This window comes from Pipra filicauda, unplaced genomic scaffold, assembly GCF_003945595.2.
Source record: "Pipra filicauda isolate LSUMZ 115617 unplaced genomic scaffold, ASM394559v2 scaffold132_size2486313_pilon, whole genome shotgun sequence".
In the NCBI taxonomy this organism is placed as follows: Eukaryota; Metazoa; Chordata; class Aves; order Passeriformes; family Pipridae; genus Pipra; species Pipra filicauda.
This window is the reverse complement of record NW_024103796.1, coordinates 1,650,257-1,674,329: the sequence shown is the minus strand read 5'-3', so window position 1 is coordinate 1,674,329 and position 24,073 is coordinate 1,650,257. Positions and strand designations below refer to the sequence as shown.

At 41.2% G+C, this 24,073-nt stretch overlaps 1 protein-coding gene across 1 annotated transcript in view; it reads left to right on the top strand.

Moving 5' to 3' along the window:
• The first annotated feature begins 1,728 nt into the window (after positions 1 to 1,728).
• Positions 1,729 to 24,073, top strand: part of PLXNC1 (plexin C1) — a 70,270-nt gene continuing 47,925 nt past the window's right edge. Inside the window, exons 1-6 of the mRNA XM_027732266.2 lie at positions 1,729 to 2,712; positions 12,822 to 12,944; positions 14,276 to 14,410; positions 16,311 to 16,411; positions 21,575 to 21,689; positions 22,703 to 22,847. Coding sequence (XP_027588067.2) covers positions 1,762 to 2,712; positions 12,822 to 12,944; positions 14,276 to 14,410; positions 16,311 to 16,411; positions 21,575 to 21,689; positions 22,703 to 22,847 — 1,570 coding nt within the window. The 5' untranslated portion in view covers positions 1,729 to 1,761. The remainder of the gene's footprint in view (positions 2,713 to 12,821; positions 12,945 to 14,275; positions 14,411 to 16,310; positions 16,412 to 21,574; positions 21,690 to 22,702; positions 22,848 to 24,073) is intronic.

Sequence of the window (24,073 nt, the reverse complement as noted above, 5' to 3'; positions counted from 1 at the left end):
TTGCACTGAAAAGAAACTAGAAGGCAAGGTAGTGTGTAATGCACTCCAGTATGACATGTTCAGCCTCCTTTGCAAAGCTGTATAAATGGCATTTCTGTACACAATCTATTTTGGTGATATGGGCACGAGGATTTACTTTGCCTATGTGTTGACTAGAAGTTCAGTCCTCCGCGAGGAGCTGCAGGCAGTGTTTGTTAGCACATAGAGCATCTCTTTGCATCTGGTAAGAAGATAAATTGTGAAATGATTGTGTTCCACATCCTCTGCTACATTTTGGATGCATTTTGGAGTCACTGTACAAGACATAAGCAAACGGGTTGTGGAGGGCTCTGAATTTCATGGTAATTTTGCCCTAGACACTGATTACTGCAAGATGGTTGAATATTTTTGCTGACCAGAGCAACATCAATTCTTGCACAATAGCTGCTCCTGGGTACAGTAATGGAGAAAGATAATAAAAATTTACTAACTTTGTTGCACTTCCTACTTGAAAGTGTTGCACTTGACTGATTCATACAGAGGTTACTTCAGTTCCAGTTTTTACAGTTCCACTTATTCCCGCTATCAAGCTACTTTAAGATAAAAGCAGTGTAAATGGAGGGTCAGATGGCCTCTTAGATTGAACATTACGTCCTCTTCTCAGTAACACAATAGGCCCTACGCCCATCCTCACCCAGAGTTTTCAGAGGCACCCAAGAGAGAACATTAAAACGCATCTTTGCTACCTTTCGTAAACCAAATTTTCATTTAAAATTCAGTAAAATGATAATTTACCGTAAGTTGAGCATTCAATGCATACTTCACATTATGTTGAGCCTAAACCAGGAGTGACACAGTGGGAAATGAAGTAAACCGGCTGTGCCATTCAACATGGCCCATCCTGTCCCCAGCGCGTGTTGGATGGGCGTCCAGCTCGCAGCATCACAGCTGGAGAGGGCCGGGCTTTTTGTCGGCCCTGCAAGACTCGGGAGCGCCGAGTCTTTGTTCTACCTCAGGCAAGACCATGAGGTTTCTAACCAGAGATCTGACACCTCAACCTTTCTGCTCCTAGTGGCAGCGACGACTGGGCGACGGGGGTGCTCTTTAGCAGGGCGGTTCTGCGGAGCATTTGAACGGGGACAAGACGGGTTTTCAAGCTCGTAGCGGGCGCTGCGGTGCCCAGCAGAGCCTGACCCTACGCCCACACCCCGCACCCCCCAGCGGACCGGCATCACCGGCTGCCCCCGCTTAGCACCTTCGCCCCGTTCGCTCCGCTTCCCTGTCCGCTCGCTGCCGGCACAGCCACTTCAGCCGAGTCGGGAGCGAAGCAAAGCGGGGTGCGCGGCGGCCGCCCTGCCCCGGAGGGGTCCCTGTGAGGGACCGGGTGCTGAGCGCCGCCGGGCGAGGTGGGTCTCGCCCCCCTCTGCCCCCGGTCCTCCCCAGCCCGGCGGCCGAGGTGGGCTCCCGCGGAGCCGCCACCGCCCACCGTCCGCGGCGAGGCGGGCCGGCGGGGCCAGGGGGCGGAGGGGGAACGGCGGCGCACGGCGGCGAGGTGGCTCGGCAACCCTCCCGGAGGAGCCCGGCCCACCTCTCCCGTGCAGGCACCCCCTCCTCCCCGCCCCGAAAGAGGAGCTCCCCGCCCGCGCAGCCCGGCCGCGGCGCAGGAGAAGCGGCGGCGGCAGCGGCGGCACCGCGCCCGCCCCTCCGCGCACCATGGCGGAGCAGCGCCCGCCGCCCGCCGCCGCCTGAGGCGCCCCGCGGCGCCGAGCCGAGTCCGCGCCCATGGCGGCGGCGCCGCCGCCCGCCCTCAGCTGGGCGCTGCCCCTGCTGGCGGCGCTGGCGGGCGCCACCGGACCCCAGAGCTTCGAGCTGCCGGGGGCCCCCATCGACAACATCGAGGTGAGCGGCGGCGCCGTGCTGGTGGCGGGCGGCAGCTGCCTCTACGAACTGCGGCCCGAGCTGCGGCCCCGGCGCCGCGTGGTGCCGGCGGCGGGGCAGAGCTGCGGGGAGCCCCCCGGCATGCGCAGCAACCTGCTGCTGTACTACGAGGAGGCCGGCGGGGTGGGCGTCCTGCTGACCGGCTGGACCCAGGAGGACGGTGCCTGCCAGGTGTGGGAACAGCCGTCCTACCGCCAGCGCTTGAACGAAAGAGAGGTGGTCAGTTGCCTGCCCGATGGCTCCACCGCCGGCGTCGTCTTCCAGCAGGCCGGCGCCTGGTACCTGGCTGTGGCGGCCACCTACTCAACTAGCGCTGACACGAACCACCTGCGCTGCGAGCCCTCCAAGTCGGACAAGGAGACTGTCATCACGGTGCGCAGCATGGTCAACCTGAAGTCCAAGGAGGAGCTGGGCATCATCAAGCGCAGGGAGGAGCCTTTACACTTCGTTGACGCGCTCCAGTGGGGGGATCACCTCTTCTTTCCCTACTACACGTTGAAGGCCAGGTCAGGCAATGACACGGAACCACCCAGCATGGCTGTCCTGCGCCAGCTGCGCCCCTCAGAAGGTGGCCTTACTTTGCAAGGGCACGTCTATTTGGACTGTGGCTGCAGGAGCCTCATTGTTTCCTCCAGCCTCGTACGCCAGGGTGAGCGGGGCTGGTGGGTGGGTGTTTTCCGCCACAGCCACAATGCCAAGGCCTGGAACACCACCGCTGTCTGCATCTTTGAGATGGAGGAGATGAAGGAGCAAGCCTGTGCATCCACACACTTCAATATGAATGGGAAGAGCTGTGTAAGTCTGGACATCGTTTTGCTAAGCTTTCGTCCTGCACGCCCTTGTTGACACTGTTGTTGTTGTGGCTGGTGTCCCTGTGCATGACTCGTGGGGTGTCCCTGACCTGAAGGCACATGAAGTTTGTGGGGAACTTCAGAGCTGCATTAGGCTTTGCACATCAGCCCTGGCTCTGTCAGCCCTAGTGATTTCTCCAGCTCTTCCCGTTACTAAAAAGCTGTTTCCTTACCAGATCCCGAAGCGTTCTTCCCACCTATCTGTTGGAAAAGATGTGTCTGAGGGAGCGTCTGAGGGAGCACCTGAGGGCATCCTGAGTCAGGCTGGGGTCTTAGGCTCGTTGCTCAGTGTGCACTTTCCTGCCTAGAATTAGTCGTACTTCATTTTATTTTCCGTACAGCCTTGTTCTGTGCATTCATATCTCATGTCCTTGCAGCTGCATCAAAAATGAAAAAAGGCCCACCAAATTGACTCCTGTGCACTGGGTTGTATGCATTGTTATCCTTATTGCTCACCAGTTGTCTGTGGTTGCTTGTTCAGTGGTAGGTGTTTCCCGTGCCTCCCAGGATTGGCCTTACCTTGGAGGGCTCACAGACAACCCCCCAAACCCGTATGTGCAGCAGACAGGGGTAGGCGATACCTCCTCGTTGTTGCAGTGGTTACATTTTCACAGGCAGTGGTATCCTATGGAGATCCCCTGGTCAGCTACTTCAGTAGCACTCTCTCTTCAACTCCTTCCTCCTTTTGAGGGTGAGCTGGGCACAGGGAGGGTGGGATGGCTTTGTGGTGGTCTCGGTACTAAAGAAGTTAACTAAAAATTAAATTCAAGAAGGTAAAAATGTAATTCAGGTGAAGAAGGTGCTTTTGCGAGGCCTGTCCATGCTCTTAAGTTAGACTCAGAAGTCTTTTCAGACCTGTGGCAAAAGGAACACTGAAAAGTATCAAGAAGAACTGTAAGGGATCAAGCAAGCCTTCATAAAGCAAGCCCAAAGCCTTTTGCAGTTCCCCCACCATCCAGGGACTTTGCAGCTTAACCCCTGAATCTTTGCTGTGTTAGGATGGGAGTTTGTTGGAAAGTCCTTGAAAGAAGTGCAGTAGGTTTACTGTCACTCCTTGGCTTCCCAAATCTTAACTCATAGCGGATTGTAGTGCTGAGATTTTTCCAAATTACCAGAGGGCACGTGTGATTCAGTCTGCTCATCTCCCTATTGAGTTGCGAGACTATTGCCAGTGTTAGAGGACATAGTTGTGAATGAGAACCCCATACGTGGGTGAGACAACTGTGCTGAAGTAAATAGTGAAACTCACTACGGAGCCGGAGCCAATCCTTTGCTTTCCAGTGCTATCTTATAGCTTACTGCACAATGTCTGTGCTCTCACAAGGCAAATTTCCGGAATGAATTTTAAGTCTCATCCTGATCCCAAAATACCTATGTGCTTGTTGGAATTATAGTTTGTATTGTTTGTTCCTAATCACTCGTGAAGTTTATTTGCGAGGTGCTTTCTGAGCCTGCAAAACAAAACAGAAAAAGAAACGTCCCTGGGCAGTAGATCCTTTATAAATGCTTTACAAAGCTCCATGCAAGAAATTTCAGAAGAGTCTTATGGAGTTCATAGAGTAACATAATGCGGGTAAGGTGAGGCACATATTTCTGTGCACAGGGGAAGTCCCTGTCCCCATTGCCTCTCAGGGTTTGAATATGAAAAATCAATGATCCACTTGTTTCAGGATTGGTCTGATTCAGATCAGACCCCCGTGACTCCAGAGTTACTTTCGTGTCCTAAAAGGCTCACCCCCCTGGGAATTTAGATTATGTGTGGTACAGTGCTGAAGTATCCCAGGTTTATCAGTCATTAAAAGGATAGGTTACTTAACCTGACGTCCCTAACTATGATGATGTTATTAATCATGATATTTTGGCAAAATAAATACAGTATACCACTGAAAGAAAAGTGGTATTTTAATATTTTGTGAGGGAGCAGGACATCTGGATCCTCTGAAGTAATATGACCTGTAACATTAAATGGCTAATTAGTTTCCTTTGTAAGCTAATTATATGTGCTTATGGTGTATAAACATAGAAATAAATGCATGTAGTTCAGCTTTAATATTTTTTTTATACTACAGAAGGTTAGGCTAGGCTATTGCAGAGTAAGTTTGGAGATGACAGGCCCATATGCTGCTGCTTCTGGGTTGTTTTAGACCAGATCCTTCCACTGTCTCTCACCAATTATAGGAGTCCCTGCAAACATGGAATATGCTCTTCTTGGACTCAGAAGCACGCAGGCTTCAGAGCTGACAGGAAGATGGAGTGTGGCACATCTGTCAGTGTGCAGCTTGTTGAGGTGTGTGCAACAGCTAGCAGAAAGGAGTGCCTCGTAGCACAGGACTGTCATGAGTACATTGTACTACCGTGTGTAGGAATGGCAACAAGCAATTGGACTTAACACGTGCTTTAGAGTCTGGTCCTTTAAAGACAGTGTTGGTCCTGGGCGAAAGAGTGTGTTGCAGCTTTATAAGTGCTTGGAGTGCAAGACCTGTGTGGTGCTTGTGGTGAGTGGACCATGCTGAATATTAGTCCGGCTTTCGCATTGCAGATGCCATGTGTTGTAGGGTGCTGCAGGTCTTAGTCTTCTTTGCTGGGAACACTTGAATGCTGGAGCTCAGGTATGATGTGATGGGATACACAGATCCCAGACACAGACTGTCAGTTTATATAGGAATTGAAAATACAGGGATTTTTTTTCACTGCAGGAATACCGTATATAGTTAACATATACATTAGGGAGTAGTGGCAGTTGTTTTCCTTCTGATCTTGTCACCCTTCAGATTTCTATAATTATTCTGATTACCTTTAGGCAAGACATCCTCTTACCCGTCTGCACTCACACAGCTGCATGTATTTGTGCTGTGTTGACACTGTGCTTCTCAATAGGATACTGCAAGAGGGACTTAGCCCTGGGGTATTTGTGGTCCTAAATTCCCCTGCTATACTACTACTGCATGTTCTACTCTGAAATCATCCCTGTAAGGTACTGAGCTTTCTGGCCCTAACCCAGTGAAGCACTTAAGGACATATTTAACATTAGGTGTATAAATAGTTCCATCATCTTCATGCCCATGCATTTAAAGTTAAGTGTGAACTGGAGTACTTCACTGGGCTGGAACCAAATTGCTCTGCATCCTGTAGGAACTCATTGTAGGTGTGTAATCTCTTTAGCCTTGCATTGCCTCTTAGGCCAAAGTTCATTTTTGCATTAAGTTTTAATGCTGGATTAGAGTCTGTCATTTAAAATTAGTGATTTTTAAGATCCTTACTTAGCAACTTTATTGAGAAGTATGTGATTGCTACAAATTCTGTGTAATTGCTGCTTATGAGAACTAGCTAATCCCATTTTTGTTTTGTGCAGTAGCGTGCACAAAGCGGTTTGTCCTAGTTGGATGTCTTCATTCTGGACATATGCAGTACTGGATTCCCAGAGACATCATCCCTAACTAGCAAGAGTCAAGTGGTGTTTTAGATGAAACTGCTCTGAAAGCGTTTTGCAGTATTATATTCAGCTTTTTTTCTTTGATCCACACGTCCCTTAGTTTTGGATATATCTGCTTATGTGCACTGTCAAGGTGTATGTGTTCACGGACTCTCTGGCATAACCTGCATGTACGTAAGTGCACTTCTTCACAATTTCCTTAGTTAATAAACGTAAATTTGCCAAATCTCGTTCTGCATTTCTTTTCCAAAACCTGACTGAGTACTAACAAACAGAGGAGGAATGCTAGAATTGGTCACAAATTTGCTGCAGTAGCAGCAAGTAGACCTTTAAGAAAGGCTTTTCTTCTCTTGTTCTGTAGCTGAACGGGAACTACTAGGATTTCAGATCTCTCACAGAGATCCTAGGATCTTGTAGATCACAGCCAAGTAGATGAGTAGGAGAGGCTCTCAAATTGGAGAACATCAACAGGAGAGATGTGGAGTGTTACCGCAATGGCAGTGACAAATCTGAAAATTGGTTTTGCCGTTAAAAAACTTGCATGGGAAGAAAAGGATTCTACAATTTTTGAGGGAAAAAAATCAAAAAAGGTGTTAGGCATATACCTGTAAGGCAGAGAGAAGTTGCCGTAGTTTATATTAAGGTGTTTATTTTATGATGTGCAAAGGCCAAGTAGTTGTGACAGTTATAAATGATAAGCTATTTTGCTTGGGCTTTCATCTGCTATTTAATGCAAGTGAACATATGTAACAATCTGTTTGAACTTTTTCATTTTTCAGTGGTTGATAACTATAAAGGTTGGTATATTCCCCTTAATTTAACAAGCACGGTTTGAAATCCTAGGACAAATCTTAGCTGGTATAAGGTCTACTGAAATGAGATTCTGAAGTCAACAGTCATGTCAGTTTAATCACGGCCATTAATTTGCAAGAATGACAAGTGAATTTGTGTGGTAATTCATCCCAAAGTGATTCATGGTCTTTTATTTAAGGAAAGAATTACAAACTTCTAAATATAATTTTGTATCAAAATTGATCCTGTAATTAATTTTCCAGTAGTAAAGTCAGTCTCCTGTGTATTACAGACTGCTAGTATTGCATCTGATGTTTGATGGATTTCTAGAGTTAACGTTTCTGAAGTGAGTATTTCTGTCTGGTTTCAATGAGTTTTCAGTTCATCCTTGTTAAGTGTGGGAAGTAAGCCGTGGGAGACTCGTCAGCTCTCAAACTCCAGGGATAGAGACTGCACAACCTCTGTGGACAACCTGTTCTGCTTGATTGTCCTCACAGTGTTGTTTTTTAATCTCCCGTCCACTAGAAACCTCTGCTGTTTCAGTCTGTGTCATTGTCTCTTGTTATCTTACATACACCTCGATCGAAAGCCTGGCTGTGTTTCCTTGGTCCCTCTGAAATTGTCTCTTCTGTAGGCTGAACCAGCCCAGTTTTGGAAAAGACCTTTAAGGTCATTGAGTCCAACCATTAACTCAGCACTGCCAATTTCACCACTAAACCATGTTCCTAAGCACCACATCTACAAGTCTTCTAAATGCTTCAGGTTGGTCAGGCATGATTTATCCTTGGTGAATTTATGCTGGCTTTTCCCAGTCACTTTGTTCATCTTCTTGTGTCCAGAAGTGGTTTCAAATAGGATTTTGTCCATGATTTTCCCAGGGAAAAAGTGAGAGTGATCATGTGAAGTTCCCTAGGTAATTCTTGCCTTTTTTGAAGATGGGTACAGTATTTAAATGTATTCAGTTGGAGACTTCCCCTGATCTCCACAACTTTTGAAATATGAGAGAATAGCCTTTCAGCCTCATCAGACAGTCTCTCAGCATCTTCCTACAGATCCCATCTGTCTTCCCTAAAACTTCTAAAAGCTGAGATTTCTTGAGAGATCCATGGCTTAATCTTCTTTCAGTAATTCTAGTTTCTTTCCTCCTTGAACTCTATGTACAAAGGAGTGCAAGATATTGCTGGTGAAGTCCAGCACCATGTCTGCTTCTGCTGTCAGTAAATCTCCTCACCTATTCAGCAGCTGGTGTGCATTTTCGTTGTTTATTCCTTTATTGCTTGTGTGGTGGTGGAAGTTTTCCTTGTTGCCCATAACACGCCTTGCCAGTTTCAAAATCAGGCGAGCTTGGATTTTCCCAGCACCTGTGTGTTCAGACAGTTCCTCCTTAGTCACTTGTTCCTGCTTCCACCTCCTTTATCCTGTTGTTCTGCAGTGTAGTTCAATCATGATTTCCCTGCTTAGCTAGAGGCCATCTAATAAGTCTGCCTGTTTTCCTGAGTTTTGTGCTTGGAGGAGATTGTCCTGAAAGACCTGCTAGCTTTCCTGAGCTCCATTTCCCTTCCAAGCTGCCTCTCAGAGGATCCCACAGACCATTTCCCTGAACAAGCTGAAGCCTGGTGTCCAGCTCTGTACTCTGTTGTTCTTTCCTCAAGTTCTTAGGATCATGAACCAAGCTGTTTCATAGTTACTACAGTGAAGGCTGCCATTGATTATCACATTTCCAGTCAGTTCTTCCTTGTTCATGAGTAGCAAATCCAGAAGAGCATCACTCTTCACTCACCTCATAGGGTTAACAAAGCCTGGGGTCCCATCTCATTCACTTTGCCCACAGAGCTTTGTAGTCCTCATCTGCACTAGCCAGTGTCTTTGGTGTCCACATGGATGTGCAAAAATGAGTAATGTTCCAAGGAATGGAAAATTACTGGCAGTCTCTCTGCAATGTGATGGGTAGGTTGCCCTAAAAAAAAAAAAGAAACCTGTTGTAACTGACTGCTTAGCAAGTGTGTTCCTTCATCCCTCACAGGAGGGAATCTCCAACTACATTCACCCACCGTGTTCTCTTGCTCTCTGCTAATGCTCTGCTCAAGCTTAGTTGGTTTCAAAGCCTTCCTTAACAGAGCTTGTTCTCCCTCACTGGTTATTATGACACTTTACCAATTCTGTGAACTTAGATCTGAGGGCAGAAAAGGACCCTTTCTGCTGCTGTGAGAAGCCACAGATTTCTAGCTTTCCCATCTCAGGAATCTCCATCAGCATCTTGCTCAAGCATAGCCTCTGACTGTCCCTCCTGCCTTGCATCAAGAGCCTCAGGATCTTGCCTCTGCAAAGCCTCTCTGAAGACTCTGATTTCCTGGTCATCCTTGATTTTTTGCAGTCTGCTTGCTTGGGCAGGTTTGTCCACCTAACACTGCTATGCAGTGCACAAATTAAAAAACCTCCTGGAAATAAAATTTTGGAACAGTTAATCTCCTCACTTCTTTACCTGAATAAACCTGCATGCTCATTGCATGCACCAATATTTAAGTTTTTTACTCTCTGATGTACTAAAAATTGATGCAGGTGGTTAAAGGATGGTAAAGTTAAGAAAGAAGGATGATGCTCCAGAAGTTTTTCCCCCCCTAGGAAAAACATCTTTTGTATTGTTCCAGTGTTGACTATTGCTATACGCTACTTACAAGTCTCATGTCCTTTTGTGTAGCTGCATCTGTTCTTTTACTCTGATACTCAAACCCTTTATTTTTACTTTTTGGACAGCTGCAGTATGATGAGTGCTGCATGAGCTAAAAATGCTGCCCTTTCCTCTGAGGCACACAATGTAAAATAATCAGGAGGAAATCAAGACAGCAAGTAGAAATGTGAATATGGTTGCTGCAGCTGAAATCATACGGAATAAATCTGAAAATTAAATGCAAAATAGAAAATGAGTATAAATACCTTCCATGCCAATAACCAAACAGCATGGTGAGATGAACTTAAAAGCAATATGTAAGTTAATTCACGAGATCTCTAGGCTTACCTGTGCATGTGAATATTTTGGGGAACTGTAGAATAGAACAGAGGATGTGACTGAACAATTAAAAAAAATGGGTCTTATAGGGCAGTATTGTCTTTTCTTTTGATTTTCTTGGTTTTGTAGGAACCCGAAAATGTTACAGGATATAAAAACAGATGACCATGGAGATGAGTGACTCTTCAAGTATAAAGGAAGTTTAGACTGTAAATGCATTTTTAAGAATGGATTTAGCTGTGAAAGAAGCAGCTTGGGAAGACCCTACAGTGCTGTAACCCCATTAGTCACAGTGGAAGAGGTAAAAAGGCTTGTTAAAACAATAAATGCACGTGGAAAAGGGGTGACAGAATGGTGAAAGCAGCAGCTGCACCCTGGAGGGAACAGGCAAACTGGAGAAATAGGTTGCGAAAGAGAGAAGGCAATTTTTGTTGTGACTGAATTCACCGTCTGAATTCCCTCTCTTCTTATCCATATTAGCTCAATGTCACGTTGACCCTTCCTCTAGCAGGCATAGAGAGGGGAGGAGACTTCCACACTTGTCAGTATTGGTTCTTCAGTCAGATGAGGAGAATGCACTGATATGACACTGGTTATTTTACTAGTATGTGGGTCAAAATAAAATCTGACAGCAAAGCTTTTCAGAAACTGGGTGAGTACTCCTCTTTTCTGTGATCTTGTTGTACAGAGTGTGCAAGAAACCTAGGGTAGTTTGTCTTCCTTACACTACTACATGGTGCGCTGCAGAAAAAAAAATTCCTAATTTTGGTGGAAATGAAAGCCTGGAAGCTCCACTTCCTCGCTCCTTAGTCTGAGTGAAGACTCATTGTGTGCACCAGTCCTGGAGTTTTGTTACCTTCTGATCTATTAAAAGAGTGAATTAGCTTTTTCCACCTTAAAATGCTTGCAATCACAACCTACCTCACCCCCCATATCTAACACAGACCTCCATGGTACTGGATTCTCATGCCCAAGTGGGTTTTATTGAAGTTCTGTGCCAGTGTATGACAGTTTCTCTGTCTTCTTATTGCTGCATGAAAAAGAAATAGTATATTACTAGGGTTAGGGTTAAGGTTGAGACAGTGAAAGAGCCCAGAGCCCCCAGGGCTGGAAAATGCATTCCAAGAGGATCGTGGCAGGGCCCCAACATTGCTGTCTCCACACCTTTTGATTCCGGGTTAGAGTTAGAGTTAAGTTTAGGGTTTGTTAGGGTTAGGGTTAGGGTTATGAAAGTGTATCAAGTATGTGAAAGTTAATCAAGTCTTTTTTTTCTCCAAGTGGCTTTTCTTTCAAGCTAATTAAAATAATTCAGATACCTCAAGAACATCTTAATTGACTTAGTATTGCAGTTTTGAAAAACTGGTGGAAAGACTTTTTGGGATTAAGCCAACGTCCTAGCATGCAAGAGATTTGAATTCAGCTGTTAGTGTTGGGGTTCACTTCATAATTTTGAGAAGTGCCTTCACCTTTCTTCTAAATGTCAGTTTTGATGGTCCATTCTCGCACTTTATTGGTGCATTAAAGTGATTCTTGCACTCAGTGGATTTTTGTAGATTTAGGAATCTGTCCTTGAGGCTGAAATTGTGGGCTTTGTGAGGTGATGTACAGCTTGTTCCCAAGGACCCGGTCCTACCTGAGCTCTTGTCCCCTACCCCTTGTCCCCTCTCCATGCATGCCACTCTTTGTGCCAGCACTGGTGTCTGTGCAGCCACATGTTCATGTGATGAGGAGAATGACTCAAATGAAGATTTAAATGGATAGGTAGGTGGATTTACAGACCATTTTCTAGGCGCATAATTTCCTTAACAAAGCTCTCTGGACAATGTTATAGAGGGGATGGGGAGGTAAAGCTTGGGTTGGGCCCATTTGGAGAGCAGGTGGGATCACACCCTTGGCAGTATCTGCCACAGAGATTGACTAAAAGGAATTAGAGGACTTTAAAACTGAGTTACTACTTGCTAGGGAGATTCCTGGGCTTCTAGGGAGTTCATCCAGTAAATGGTCTTATTATCACACATGTAAATTTCCTTTCAGCACTCAATCATCTGCAGTTGGGGTTATTTGGTTTGGTTTTTCCTTCCATAAGATACAGGGATTTCCTGCATGATGTTTTCTTTCATGAGCTGCTTACGCGTTTGCCACTTCCTCCAGCTTGGATGGAGAATTGAGGGTAACATGTTGATTTTAAGGTTCACACAGCTACATTACGTTCTCCCTGATGTGAACTTTATACTGCTTTATATTATTTTTACATTTATGCAATACTCAAGTCTCAACTTACTGTAGTGTAAAGGAGGACGCAGCTTCATGTCTTTTGACACACACAGACATGCACAGACACACAGTCTATTTGAAGTGTCTCCTTTCTGCAGAATATGTGCATGCCCATAAAAGTGGTTACAGAGTGTATCTGTAACCTTCATGGTAGGTGCAGTCAGGTGATGACAAAGGAAGGCTTCATTGAGAAGAACTGGCAATTCAGAATAAGCCCAGGACATTATGTCCCAAAAAAGAGAGATTCTATTGCAAAGTAACTTACTGCTGCTGGGCCAAGTCTGCATCCCACTGAAGTCAGTGATTTAGCTTCAGTAGATGTAATCTTTGCCACAGATGTGACTAGTTGCCATGTATAAAAAACGAGTTTCATGTACCATTTCCAATGATATGTTGCTCTGAAATTGTGTCAGAATGAGAATGTTACCCAAAGTATTGTCTTAAGTTGGGCTCTCTGAAAATCTTTCTAGGGATTCTTCTTTTACTTAAAGTTTTGGAGTGTAGGTGAATGATTTTGTGATACATTTTTCTTGTATCTGATTTTCAGGAGGCACGATCAATCAAGAAATTACCTACCTTGATTCACTCTGGATTAGTGGCTGTTTATGGCACAGTTGTTTTGAATCGAATAGTTCTCTTTTTGGGAACAGATGATGGACAGTTACTGAAGGTAAGCTGAGTGTGGCATTTCTGCCCTTTTCCACCAGCTGCTGCTGTGTTCAGGTGGGTAAATGGTTCCTTGTTTAGGCACTGTATTATAAACAGATATGATCCCCTGAGTCTCTATTTCTTTTTTATTTGTTTGTGGAATAACTGTTGTATTGTCACTTGGAGAGCAAGATAACTTTGAAAAGCAATTATGTATCCTGCCTAAAATTCAAGGAAACATTTCACGAGACTGCTAATGCCCACAGTATTAATTTATAGACTGCAGAGTTCTCAGTTATTTTGTCTTTTTTTTTCCTTCCTTGCTTTGATTTTTCAGTTGAAATATTAAATATTGTTGGATTTTGGAAGCATATTTGTTTGTTAGCCTATCTGTTTGATGTGAATAGCTGTCTGTTAGAGAGAAATATCAAGATTCATTTTGCCTTAGCTTCTCAGTAGTTGACCTACACTAACTTACATCAATCACCTGGAAATGAAAGTCATCTTATCTCATTATCAAACATTTCAACCATCCAGTCAAATGTCTTTTATGCTTTAATTTTTTTCTGGGTTTTGCAAGAATGTGGATTTCCTGTCTACACTGCAAAGGATGACTCTCATTCTTTGTCTTTATTAAGCAGGCATTTGGAGAGGAATATAGTAGAGACCTTGAAAAAGTTTTTGCCCATTTGATTTCATTGTGCTTTTGATAGTGAAAAATGAAATTGAAGTGTTCTCTGTCTCCTTAACACAATGGAGACCATGAACACATCTCCCTTTTTTAGTCATGAAAAAGCAATGTGGGTGTGCTTATTAGCTTGCAAAATTAAGTTTCTGTGGTCTCTGGTTCCCTCGAATTCTGTGCAAAGAGTGATGCAAAATGGTAGAGCTGGGCGAGGTAAGAAAAAGAAATACTATCACAGATGTGTGTTTACAGAAGCCACAAAGAAACTTGTATAAGTTCCTTTTTGCATTGCGAGTGTCTGGATGTTAATTTGTTTTCTGAAGGCCAATGCTTTCTTCTCCATTCATAAGAGTACATAACTTTGGGGTATAGGCATCTCTCCAACATTCGGTTTCTGCATCAATAAGGAACATGCTTGGTGGAGGGCATGTTTCATGCACTAAAGCAGTGCCAGATTCAGAGCAAAATGTGTCTGGCATGGATTTTCTGGAACTTCTGTTCTGGTTTTTTTTCATCTTTCTCCAGTGTGAGAACCAGTGCAGTAGGTGAATTGAATGAGGGCACAGTAATTCATCTTAGAATCTTTGATGTAGCTGAAATTAGGCTTGTGTTTAAAACGTTGACTGATCAGTAAAAGAACTTGTGAATAATTTAATTCTGTGTTTTAGGCTATTCTTAATGAGGATATGGAATCTAATTGCCCAGAGGTTTTATACGAAATTGAGGAAGAAACCTCCATTTTCCATAAACTTCGACTTGATCCGGTGAATAATAACTACATCTATCTGTCCTCTGCCAATAAGGTAAGTACAATATTTAATAAAATAATAAGTTTGTGTAAACTACTGCTTTAAGGGTTTTTACCACTGTAAAGGGAAGCATGAGTTTGGGTCAGAGTTAGACCTTTAATATCCCACTTTACATCTAGTATCTGGTCATGTTGTCTAAATTTGAGCATCACTTCTGCAGAACTCAGAAGAGTTTCTGCTGTCACGGTGCTGCCCGGTGTTGCTATGATCCAGCAATACCTTTAATCCTATCCTTATTTTATGCCATTCTGTCAAGAGAGTATTTGGTTTTGTTTTTCCTGGAGGCATCGTGCAGAATCAACTTGGAGATAGATCTTAATTTGAGAGATGACTTTGAAGTCTTTGTTATGAAATCAATGATAAAGCTGAAATCTGTGATAAAGCTCCCATTGTCTTCAGTTACACATAGACTTTATAAGAACAGAACAAAACAAAAGCACAATGAAAAGTGAGTAATGTGTATGCATAGAGAGGCCAGGAGATCAGCAGCCACTGAGAGCTGCTGCACGTGAGCAAACGTGTTGGAGCTGCATGTCAAGCAGTGAGTGGCTCCCAGGAGCCGGTGCAGTTGTTCCAGCACATCCTGCAGCAGGGCTACTAAGCAGCAACTCAGAAAATCCCTTTGTCTCACCAGCAGTGGGGAAGATGGCATTGAAAACACAAGGGCTGGCTGTCCGTCTTAGCTGGACAGGATTTCACACAGCACTTAATTACCTTCATTTACAATAAAATGACTTTTCCAGCAGTGAGCATAGCATTTTGACCTGCTGTCTCAGAGTGGGGGTAAATTGTAGGAGAACCCCTGACTGATACAAATCATCTATCACAAATGCAGAAAAAAATCAAAATTTCAGTCAAAAGTATATGTATATTTTCAAATTAAGACTTGAATTTTCTTTAGGTTTGGTAAAAGAGCAGTTGTTACAGAGAAACAACAGCTTTTAGAAATAAATATGCCTCTCTGATCATCTCTTGGAACTGAACTAAGGCTTCTACACTGTCTTTTTTAACTTGCTAGCAATCTAGGATTTTGACTAGTTTCTGAACTGATTGTCTCACGCACCTTCAGATAAATTGCATTTTACAATATATGAATGGCAGAAAGCCATATGTCCTTGTTTCTGTTCACAAAATATAGGAACTTTTAATTCTTGCAAATTTGAAAAAAAAAAGGTTTGAATTAGTTTTTCTTACTAAGATCATTAATTCACATTGTTATTAATAGTGTTACTTGTATCTGTATTCAGTATTTGTAATCAGCTTTCTCTTTTTCTTTTTCCTTTCCTTTTCTGAAAATGGCTGGCTAGGATATTCAAGCTGAATGTACAAGTATAGATACATACAATATAGCCACAATTATCTACATTTACCTATTGAAATGGCATTTTCATGCATGCTAAGCAGTTGCATGCGTTTGTTCTAGTGTGCACATGCAGTAACCTGACATGGTGATGCAAACACAGATGCATTTTGTTATGCGCATGCATTTTTGGATGCACCTTCATCAATCATTTAAATATCTCAGTTCTGAGGAGAGGAAAATGGTGTTCTGCTAAGCAGAGCATTATTTGTAAAATGTACCTCCTTTCTATTATTATCTCTAATTCACTATGCTAATCAGTCTTTCTTGCATTAATCTGCCCATGCTGGCCTTTGAGTAGTAGAACCAAATTGTTGTTGTCAGAGGTGTTTCATTATCTGATGGCAAAATACAGCGTGTGCAAAATAGGCTGCCTATTTCTATCCAAAGGTCTTCTGGCAGAGGGGAATCCATAAGGAGACTTCCCCAAAGGAATTGTGCTTGGTTGCTGTCAGATTTTTAATGGTAACCGTTAACTTCCCTGTTTACGGAGGCTATTTTAATTCAGTGTATTACTGCATTCTTTGGTTTCAGGTGAGAAGAATACCAGTAGCAAATTGCGGTAGATACGCTTCTGAGCAAGAATGCTTATCTGCAAAGGATCCCTACTGTGGGTGGTGTTCTTTGAATCAAAGGTATTTTTTAATATTTTAGACTGTCATATTTATTATATTAGGGCATTATTAGTCAATGTACATTTTGGCTGGCTTGGGGCTATTCAACATCATGATTTTATCTACTGAATTTTTATGGAATCAGTCATAGACATAAATGTGAGACACTTTCTTGTCATGTGAAAGGGAACTCTGCACCTTTTAAAGACTATGTAACCCTCAGATTTTTGAGATCTACCCATAAAATATATGTTGGGCTAAGAATATTAAATTATTTTGCTTTTACAACAGATATTTTTGCTTTCCAGATTGATTGAGAGATGAAATTGTATACTTGTACTTGAAGCATCTTAATAGCTGGGACCATCTTGTATGTGAGAATGAGAAGAGTGCTCAGATGTGCTTCAGTATAGTTCCTTGCTTTGAAACCTCTGCCTTTGGTTTAGGCCAAAGGAGAATTTCTTTCTAATACTTCATTCATACATTTGAAGCAGGTTTGAAAGCTATCTCTGACCTGGACTGGAGAAATTCTTCGGTCATCAGGCCCAGTCTTGGCAATTGCAAGCAACCACACCATGTAAAACTAAAAAAACTTATCAAGGACCATCATAAATTTAGATAGACCTTTTGTCCTCCCTGTCCTGGTTGTGTGGCTACCTAACACTCGTTTTTCTTCTGGTTAAAATATGTCTGCTCATTTTCATCATGTGTGTGTTTATGGAGAGGTTATACTTACTTGTTATGGTGCTCACATCAGCTTGGCCTAAATAGGTTTCCCCCCTCCCTTATGCTTACCTCTTCAATATTTTTTTGTGGAAGCAATCTCTCTCTTTGCTTTTATTTTGGTGTGCTAAAAGAGCAAACTTCACTGAGATCGTCTCACATAGGATACTCCTTTCTTACCTCAACTCCATTAACCCTTCTGTGAAATATATGCATCCTTTAAAAATAAGGATGGCCAGGACTGTCACATTGTTCCGGAAGAAATTTCAGCTGTGCCTTGCTTAATGTTGTTTAATCAGGGTGTCCAGGAAGCATCTTAGTGTGTTCTGGAATCACAAACGTCTTTTTCATAACAGCATCACATTGATGGGCCACAATCATCCATGATCAAATAGTGCCCCCAGGTCCTTCTCTTTCTTTGTTTTCTTTCCAGCTGATGAGTTTCCGGTCTATAACGCATGGATTGTGAGATTTTTACTGCTCTAGGTACATGTTCTTGTACTTTATGCTTTGAAATGCCATCTCATGATGGTTATCTAAGTTTTCCTGTGTGATATTCTTATTTTCCTCTACATGATAATGTTCCCAAATTTGTATCATCAGCAAATGTCGACAGTGTAAACCTTCTCTTATGCCAGTTTGTTCACCGATTAAAACCTTAAACCAAAGTGACTATAAGATGGATTTTTGACGAATTTCACTAGTAGCCTTCTTTTAGAAAGTTAATACTACCCATTTTGGTTTGTTTCAGTGTAAGCATGATTTTGCTGAAGACCTGCTACTGTATGTTTGCAAAGATAGTTATTGGAAGAGAGTAGGTGTTTATTCTGTAATATATTTCCTTCAGACTCTCTTTTGCTACCTTGTTGGAAACTGTGTGTAACGGTGCTAAGCTTTTCAGGCTTTTAGTTACCTTATAAAGAGTTTGTGAGTAACAGTTATTAGTCAGGGAATCCCCTGCTTTTGAGGGGAATCACCAAAAGTTTCCACCTAGTTGAAACAGAAATAATTTACTCTTTTGGTGAAAAAATGAATTACTATAAGATGACTCCTGTTCAACACCCACATAATTTTTTACTGTTAAACACTTTGCATCATGAAATATTTGGTTTGGGAAGAGAGAGCTCTGAGCAAAGCTTTAGAGAAAAAGACGTGGTTTTAGCTAGTATTTTAGTCAAAGTCCATATATGCCCACTAAAACGATATATTCTGTAGTAATTTTGAGATCAATGATATGTTTTGTGCTTACAGGGAAATAAACTTTCTATAAAATGCACACTCCATTTTTAAGTAAAACTTGCTAGCAATGCTAGTACCTCATCTTAAAGACAGTGTGAACTGAAATCCAGTATTTTAAAAAATCTGCACATCCATCGCAAGAGAAAACAAAATTAAACAAAACATTTCTACTGTTCCTATTTCTACTCTTTCTTCATTAGCTACAAATATATAAATTCTCCTTTTCACTTACGATCATTCAAAACAATTAGTCATAGCATTGTGTGATTTCTTTTAATGTTTACAGGTTTTCTATAGATGAATCAGATTTACCTGAATTACGCTGAAATACAATTCTAATACAAGGCACTGATGTTTTACATGTATTTTCCATATGGATATGACACAATATGTTATCTGACAGGACCAGACTTACTTTTGAATTGGTCAGTGTGTAGGATGTAGGCTTCATTCAGGTGTTGGTACCTTGGAGAAAGAAGGAAGCCAAAACTTTCTCTGAAAGCATGTTCTCATTCCATGAGGAAATCAGTATGCTTTAGCAAGGTAGAGAGGGCAGACATTGTAGGATCTGCGGCTTATACAAGATCAGTGAAGCAGAGACTTAAGTAAATATGAATGAACCAGTATGCATAGGCGTTGTTTTATCATAATGGAATTAGAAGAACTCCGTTCCAGTTGTGTAGAGGAATCTTTAGTAGTATAAAGAACTAGCTTGCTGTGAAATATTTTCAAAAAATCCTCACTCTGTTTCCTCTGTACACGTATCTATGCATGTCTGAAATCTGACCCAAGGGTTTCATACCTTTTATCTTCATACTTGTATAGGGTCCCCTTCACCTTTCCAAGAAAGCCAGACTTAGTAGTTTTCTGAGTCTGTATGTTAATTTTCCGAACCATGTGGTTCACAAGTAATATTTATCTGTTATATTCATTCCAATGTGCTTGCAATCGATATCAATTTTCTAAAAATAGGGATATTACAAAATATTTTCCTCTTCAGGTGAATGGAATTCATGTTACTCTTGGTCTGTGCAGGGCAATTGTGAGAATTTATTCTGAAGGGCATCAGATGTCACTGCTTCCTATGAAAATGACTGTTCTTCATAGCACATTGTTTGACTGTTAAAGGTCAGCTTTTAGAGCAACAAAAGATGCATTTTTTCGTGACATAAAAGCAAGCACAACCCTGGGTCCTGTGTGGCATTACTGGTTTTGCTAACTCTCAGATTCTTCATTGCAGATGAGGGAAACAAGTTCACTGCTTGTTCCTCAGGCAGTCTAAGAAAGCAAATAACTTTGTCCTAGGACAGTTGTAAATATTCTGCTTGACAGTTTTCTTTTTTAATATTTTAATATTAGTGTCACTGAAATGCATACGCTTAATTTAGTGCCAAGTATTGCAGAAAGTGTTGCCTTGCAAATTTACCTTCATAATCCTCAGCCTGTCAGAAACTGTGGAATGTCTTTCTTCCGTGCACCATTGCTGGTGCGAGTTACCTTCCTGTACACATCTGAGAATCTGGTTTATGAACGTCTGTTGATGACAGACCTCATCCTCTGTGGTTCTGAAACTCTGGTGCTAAACTGTGGCGCTAATGGACTTTTGTGATCTCGGTAAGGTGAAGAGAGATATAAACGAAACTGAAATTTGTCCTAGTTCAGACAGTTTGAAGTGTCAGGCATATAGTCCTAATTTATTACTTTATCATTACGATCTGAATATATTCAGATGCAAAGCCCTACCAGGTTCTTGTGCAGCAGGAACTCTGTTTCCTGAGTTAGACCACAAAGGAAGTGACCTTGTGCTCAACTGCATTCTAGTTGCCAACAACTTGATCTACAGAGAAGACAACTTTATGATTTCTATGGTTTGTGAGGTTATTTTGGGCATTCTGGAAAATGGTGGATATTTTTGTTAAAAGTCATTCTTGTGTTATTCCTTCTGGGGAAAAAACACATTGCTTGTGAAGTACGTTTGTGCAGTGAGCTTCTCATAAAAAATGACCATGCTTTGCAACTATATACTCATTTCTAGTTCATAGCAAAGGAACGGCTCATTAAGGCACATGTCACTGATCATATGATTGAAGCTGACCTTTAACATCTATGTTTGGTAGAAAAGTAGGATTAAAACAATATTAAATGTTACATTTATTTATAAATATTCAATAAAGGTTGAATGTTTATAAATATTTTATCTTTATAAATACTCAATATGAAAACATGAAGATATATTCAGTTAGCACTTACTTTAATTGCTAACAATATGAAATTACTTGGAGTTAATCTATGAATTGTTTGTTAACTGTTGAAAGCAGGCAATATTTTAAGGATTCACCTTTCAAACTCAGTGATTGTGCATCTAATTTGTATGCCTATGTTCTTTTTTTCTTATAACATGTTGTAACATATAATCTTCGTAGTACTTGTTTATCTCAGTGTTTCCTCATTCTTCCTTAATTTTTATAGCGTATTTTCTGTTTCTTACAATTTGGCGTCTTTAACATTTTTGTTTGTGCCATCCTACTTCTGAAATGGATTTTATGCTTGAAGACAGAGAAATCTATTTTGAACTACCTTTTCAAATCTGGTGGTTTTAACCAAGTGCACTGACATCAGTGGATGACAAAGAAAATTAGGAAGGAGGATGCATCTCATCAACTATATACATTTGTAGCATAGCTCTACATCTGCTCTTTGCCCCCATCTCTTCTTATACTCTCTGGAGAGAATGAGCAGCTTCTACAGTGTAGTTCATTTCATCTTTGTATGAATGTCTAAAATAGGTTAGGTGAATTGCACCCTAAAAGAATGTATTTTTCCCCCGCAGACTGTAGAGGGAACCGGCAGGGGGGTGGGGTGGGGCGTGTCAGCAGAGCGGGATTGGATCTAGAGCTGTGCAATGAAGAAATCAAGTTGGGGGTGATGATTTCCATCCCAGGCTACCAATTCCGATGTTACTGGCCAAGCATATAATACTTGCTTAAGTCCCATGGATTTAATCAAGACCCTCAAGCATATATCAATGCATTGTAATTTATTTTGATGAGCAGAAGATTTTACTGATTGTTTTCCTGAAGCTTTTTGCAGTTGTAACCATATTCCTGTAAAAAAATCAATAGTATTTCTGTAAAACATCAATAACTTTAAATAAGTTGAAGTACAGTGTCTGAAGTCAAAACCATGATAAGGAGGCTAGTATAATTTTATGTATACTTTTAGGTGCACATTAAAAGAAAATTGTACACATTCAAACAGCATAAATGGTTGGTATAACATTTCACATGCACCCAGTAAAGATCTGGAAATCCTGCTAAGTTTCCCTGCCAAAAATCAGGTATGTACACCCAGTTTTGTGTATGTTTGTTTATTGTGACTTAAAATGTGTGATTTTGTTGCTTATTGCAGCTTCTCTTCTTTCGTTGCCATGATCCATATATTAGTGCTTCTTACCTCAACAATTGGCAAATGTCTTGGAAATCTCAGTAAGCTCAATGTGTCAATTAGATAAATATTCTCTTCCTCTCCTATGATGTATCCTGAAGCTACGTTTCATGATGTTGAGTCAAAAATTCAAATATGCACTATGCTGATGAAGGCAATGTTTCTGTTGTATCACTGTATCAACTATGTTAAATATTCCAGTAACTATATATCAAGTGCATTATGTAAGTTCTGAGCTTTGTAACAAGTTAGAAAACATTCACTGGGACACATATGCTAACACAAATGCATCTTGAAGTGCTTGATATTAGTATTTACTCTGTATCTGTTCACAGCACCCACAGCCTTGAGTATTTGATTATCAACTCTTGTGACCAGCCACTTAATCTGCACGCTATTGTTTCTGATTTCCTGATTGAATACACTAATGTGATCATATTTGTAAAGTGCTCTCGGCCAAAAACAAAGGATAATTCATTACAATACAAATTCTGTTTCATAATTAAGTGCGCTTTGGTTATGTATGCAAACGACGTCTCTCTCTGAGGATCTGAGTGTATTTTTACTCAAATATTTTTAAAGGAATATAACAGCATATAACACTGTTATAGCAAAATTCTAGTTTTAAAATTCAAAATTATTTCAGATTGCTCCCCTAACATATTGTACAAATCCATTTAATTTCTGGGAGTAAGCAATGCTGTTCCTTTCAGAATTCTTTCTGTATTGCTTCTTCAGTTAGGAGAGTTGCACTCCTTTGAGAGCCTACCTAGTGAATTCTCTACTTCCACCACAAAAATTTTCATTTTGTACATTTCATAGTTTGTCATCTTCTGTAAAGACAAGGTGATGACTTAGCAAGCATTACAAAAAAACTGTTGTATTCTTGTTTTTATTGTTTTGTAGGTTGTTGTGACTGCAAATGTAAGCAAAATCCTTACTTTCTGTATGATAAAAATTGTAACATCTGTTGAAATATTTTATGAAAATGTAGTGCTGAAAAATTCGTCCTGCTTCTGCAATCTAACCACTCCGATGATAACTGATAATGGTATGTTTTACTATTACATACAATTACATGTATTTAGTGCTTATTCACTGTCCCTTATTACTGGGGAGTACTGCATACAGGCCTAATGAGTATGAGAGTACATAATGCTTTTTATTAAATGTCATTGAAGAAAAATAATTCACATTTTGTCAAGTGATCTGAGTATACTCACACTATTCTTGATAATTAAAGTTTTGTTAATATGGAATCCTTTCTAGGAGTAATAACACATTACCCTGTGTCTGGAAGCAGCTTCTTCCATTCATCCTTTAGCATTACTAGTATATTTCTTTACATTGTGCCATTAATAACTATCTAAGGAAACTTAACTGACAATCAGACTGGCTGGAGCAATGGAAGCAGTGTTGGTCTAGTGATCTCCCTTGACAAATAAACCTGTTTTAACTCTTCTCTCATCTGTAAACAGAATATTTTTTTTGCAAGAAACTGTACTAGCGTAAATAAAAAGAGAATTTAATTACGAATGTCTGTACAGTAAACAGGCTTAAGATTTAATTAACCGTTTCAACCTAACTTAGACACTGTGAGAAAGTGATTGTTCTATGTAAAGGATTAGTAGAAAAATATATGGTTCAGGGGCAATTTGGTGGGTACATCTTTTTGACTTGATTTCATTCACCTTTCTGAATAGTTGGTTGAATCATATTGCAATGATTCCAGTACTACTTTGTTCACCAGTCGTTCTCAGAATTAGAGGCCTGAGTGATTTGTATTGGATGTGTGATGCTTGTGATCTGGTTTGTGTATCTTATGAATAGCTACAAGTTCTAGAATGAGATAGTAAATAGCTGAATGTCTAGACTTTTTAGCTGAATGTCTAGACTTTTGAGCTGTTCTTTGGTCTTAAAGATCAGATGATAATCCTTCACATTAGAGTCATATTTGACTGAAGGTAGGGAAACATTCCCCTTGCATTTCTTCAAGGATCTGTATAGAACCACAAAGCCTTTTTAATAAGGATTGACCTTATAACTTCTTAAAGTTGCTTACATTAGAATGCAAGAGAGAGGGACAGATAGCAAGCTGAAGGGATACCATGTGCTTTTAAGTGACTTGGAGAAGAAACAGAAAATTCAGATAAATGCCTGCCTCTATCTCTTCCTCAATAATACAGCCCAAAAGACATGGAATACCCTTCATAAATCCGATTCTCTTATAAAACCTTTGTGTAAAAAAGACGAATGAAATGTTATCCCTGACTTATA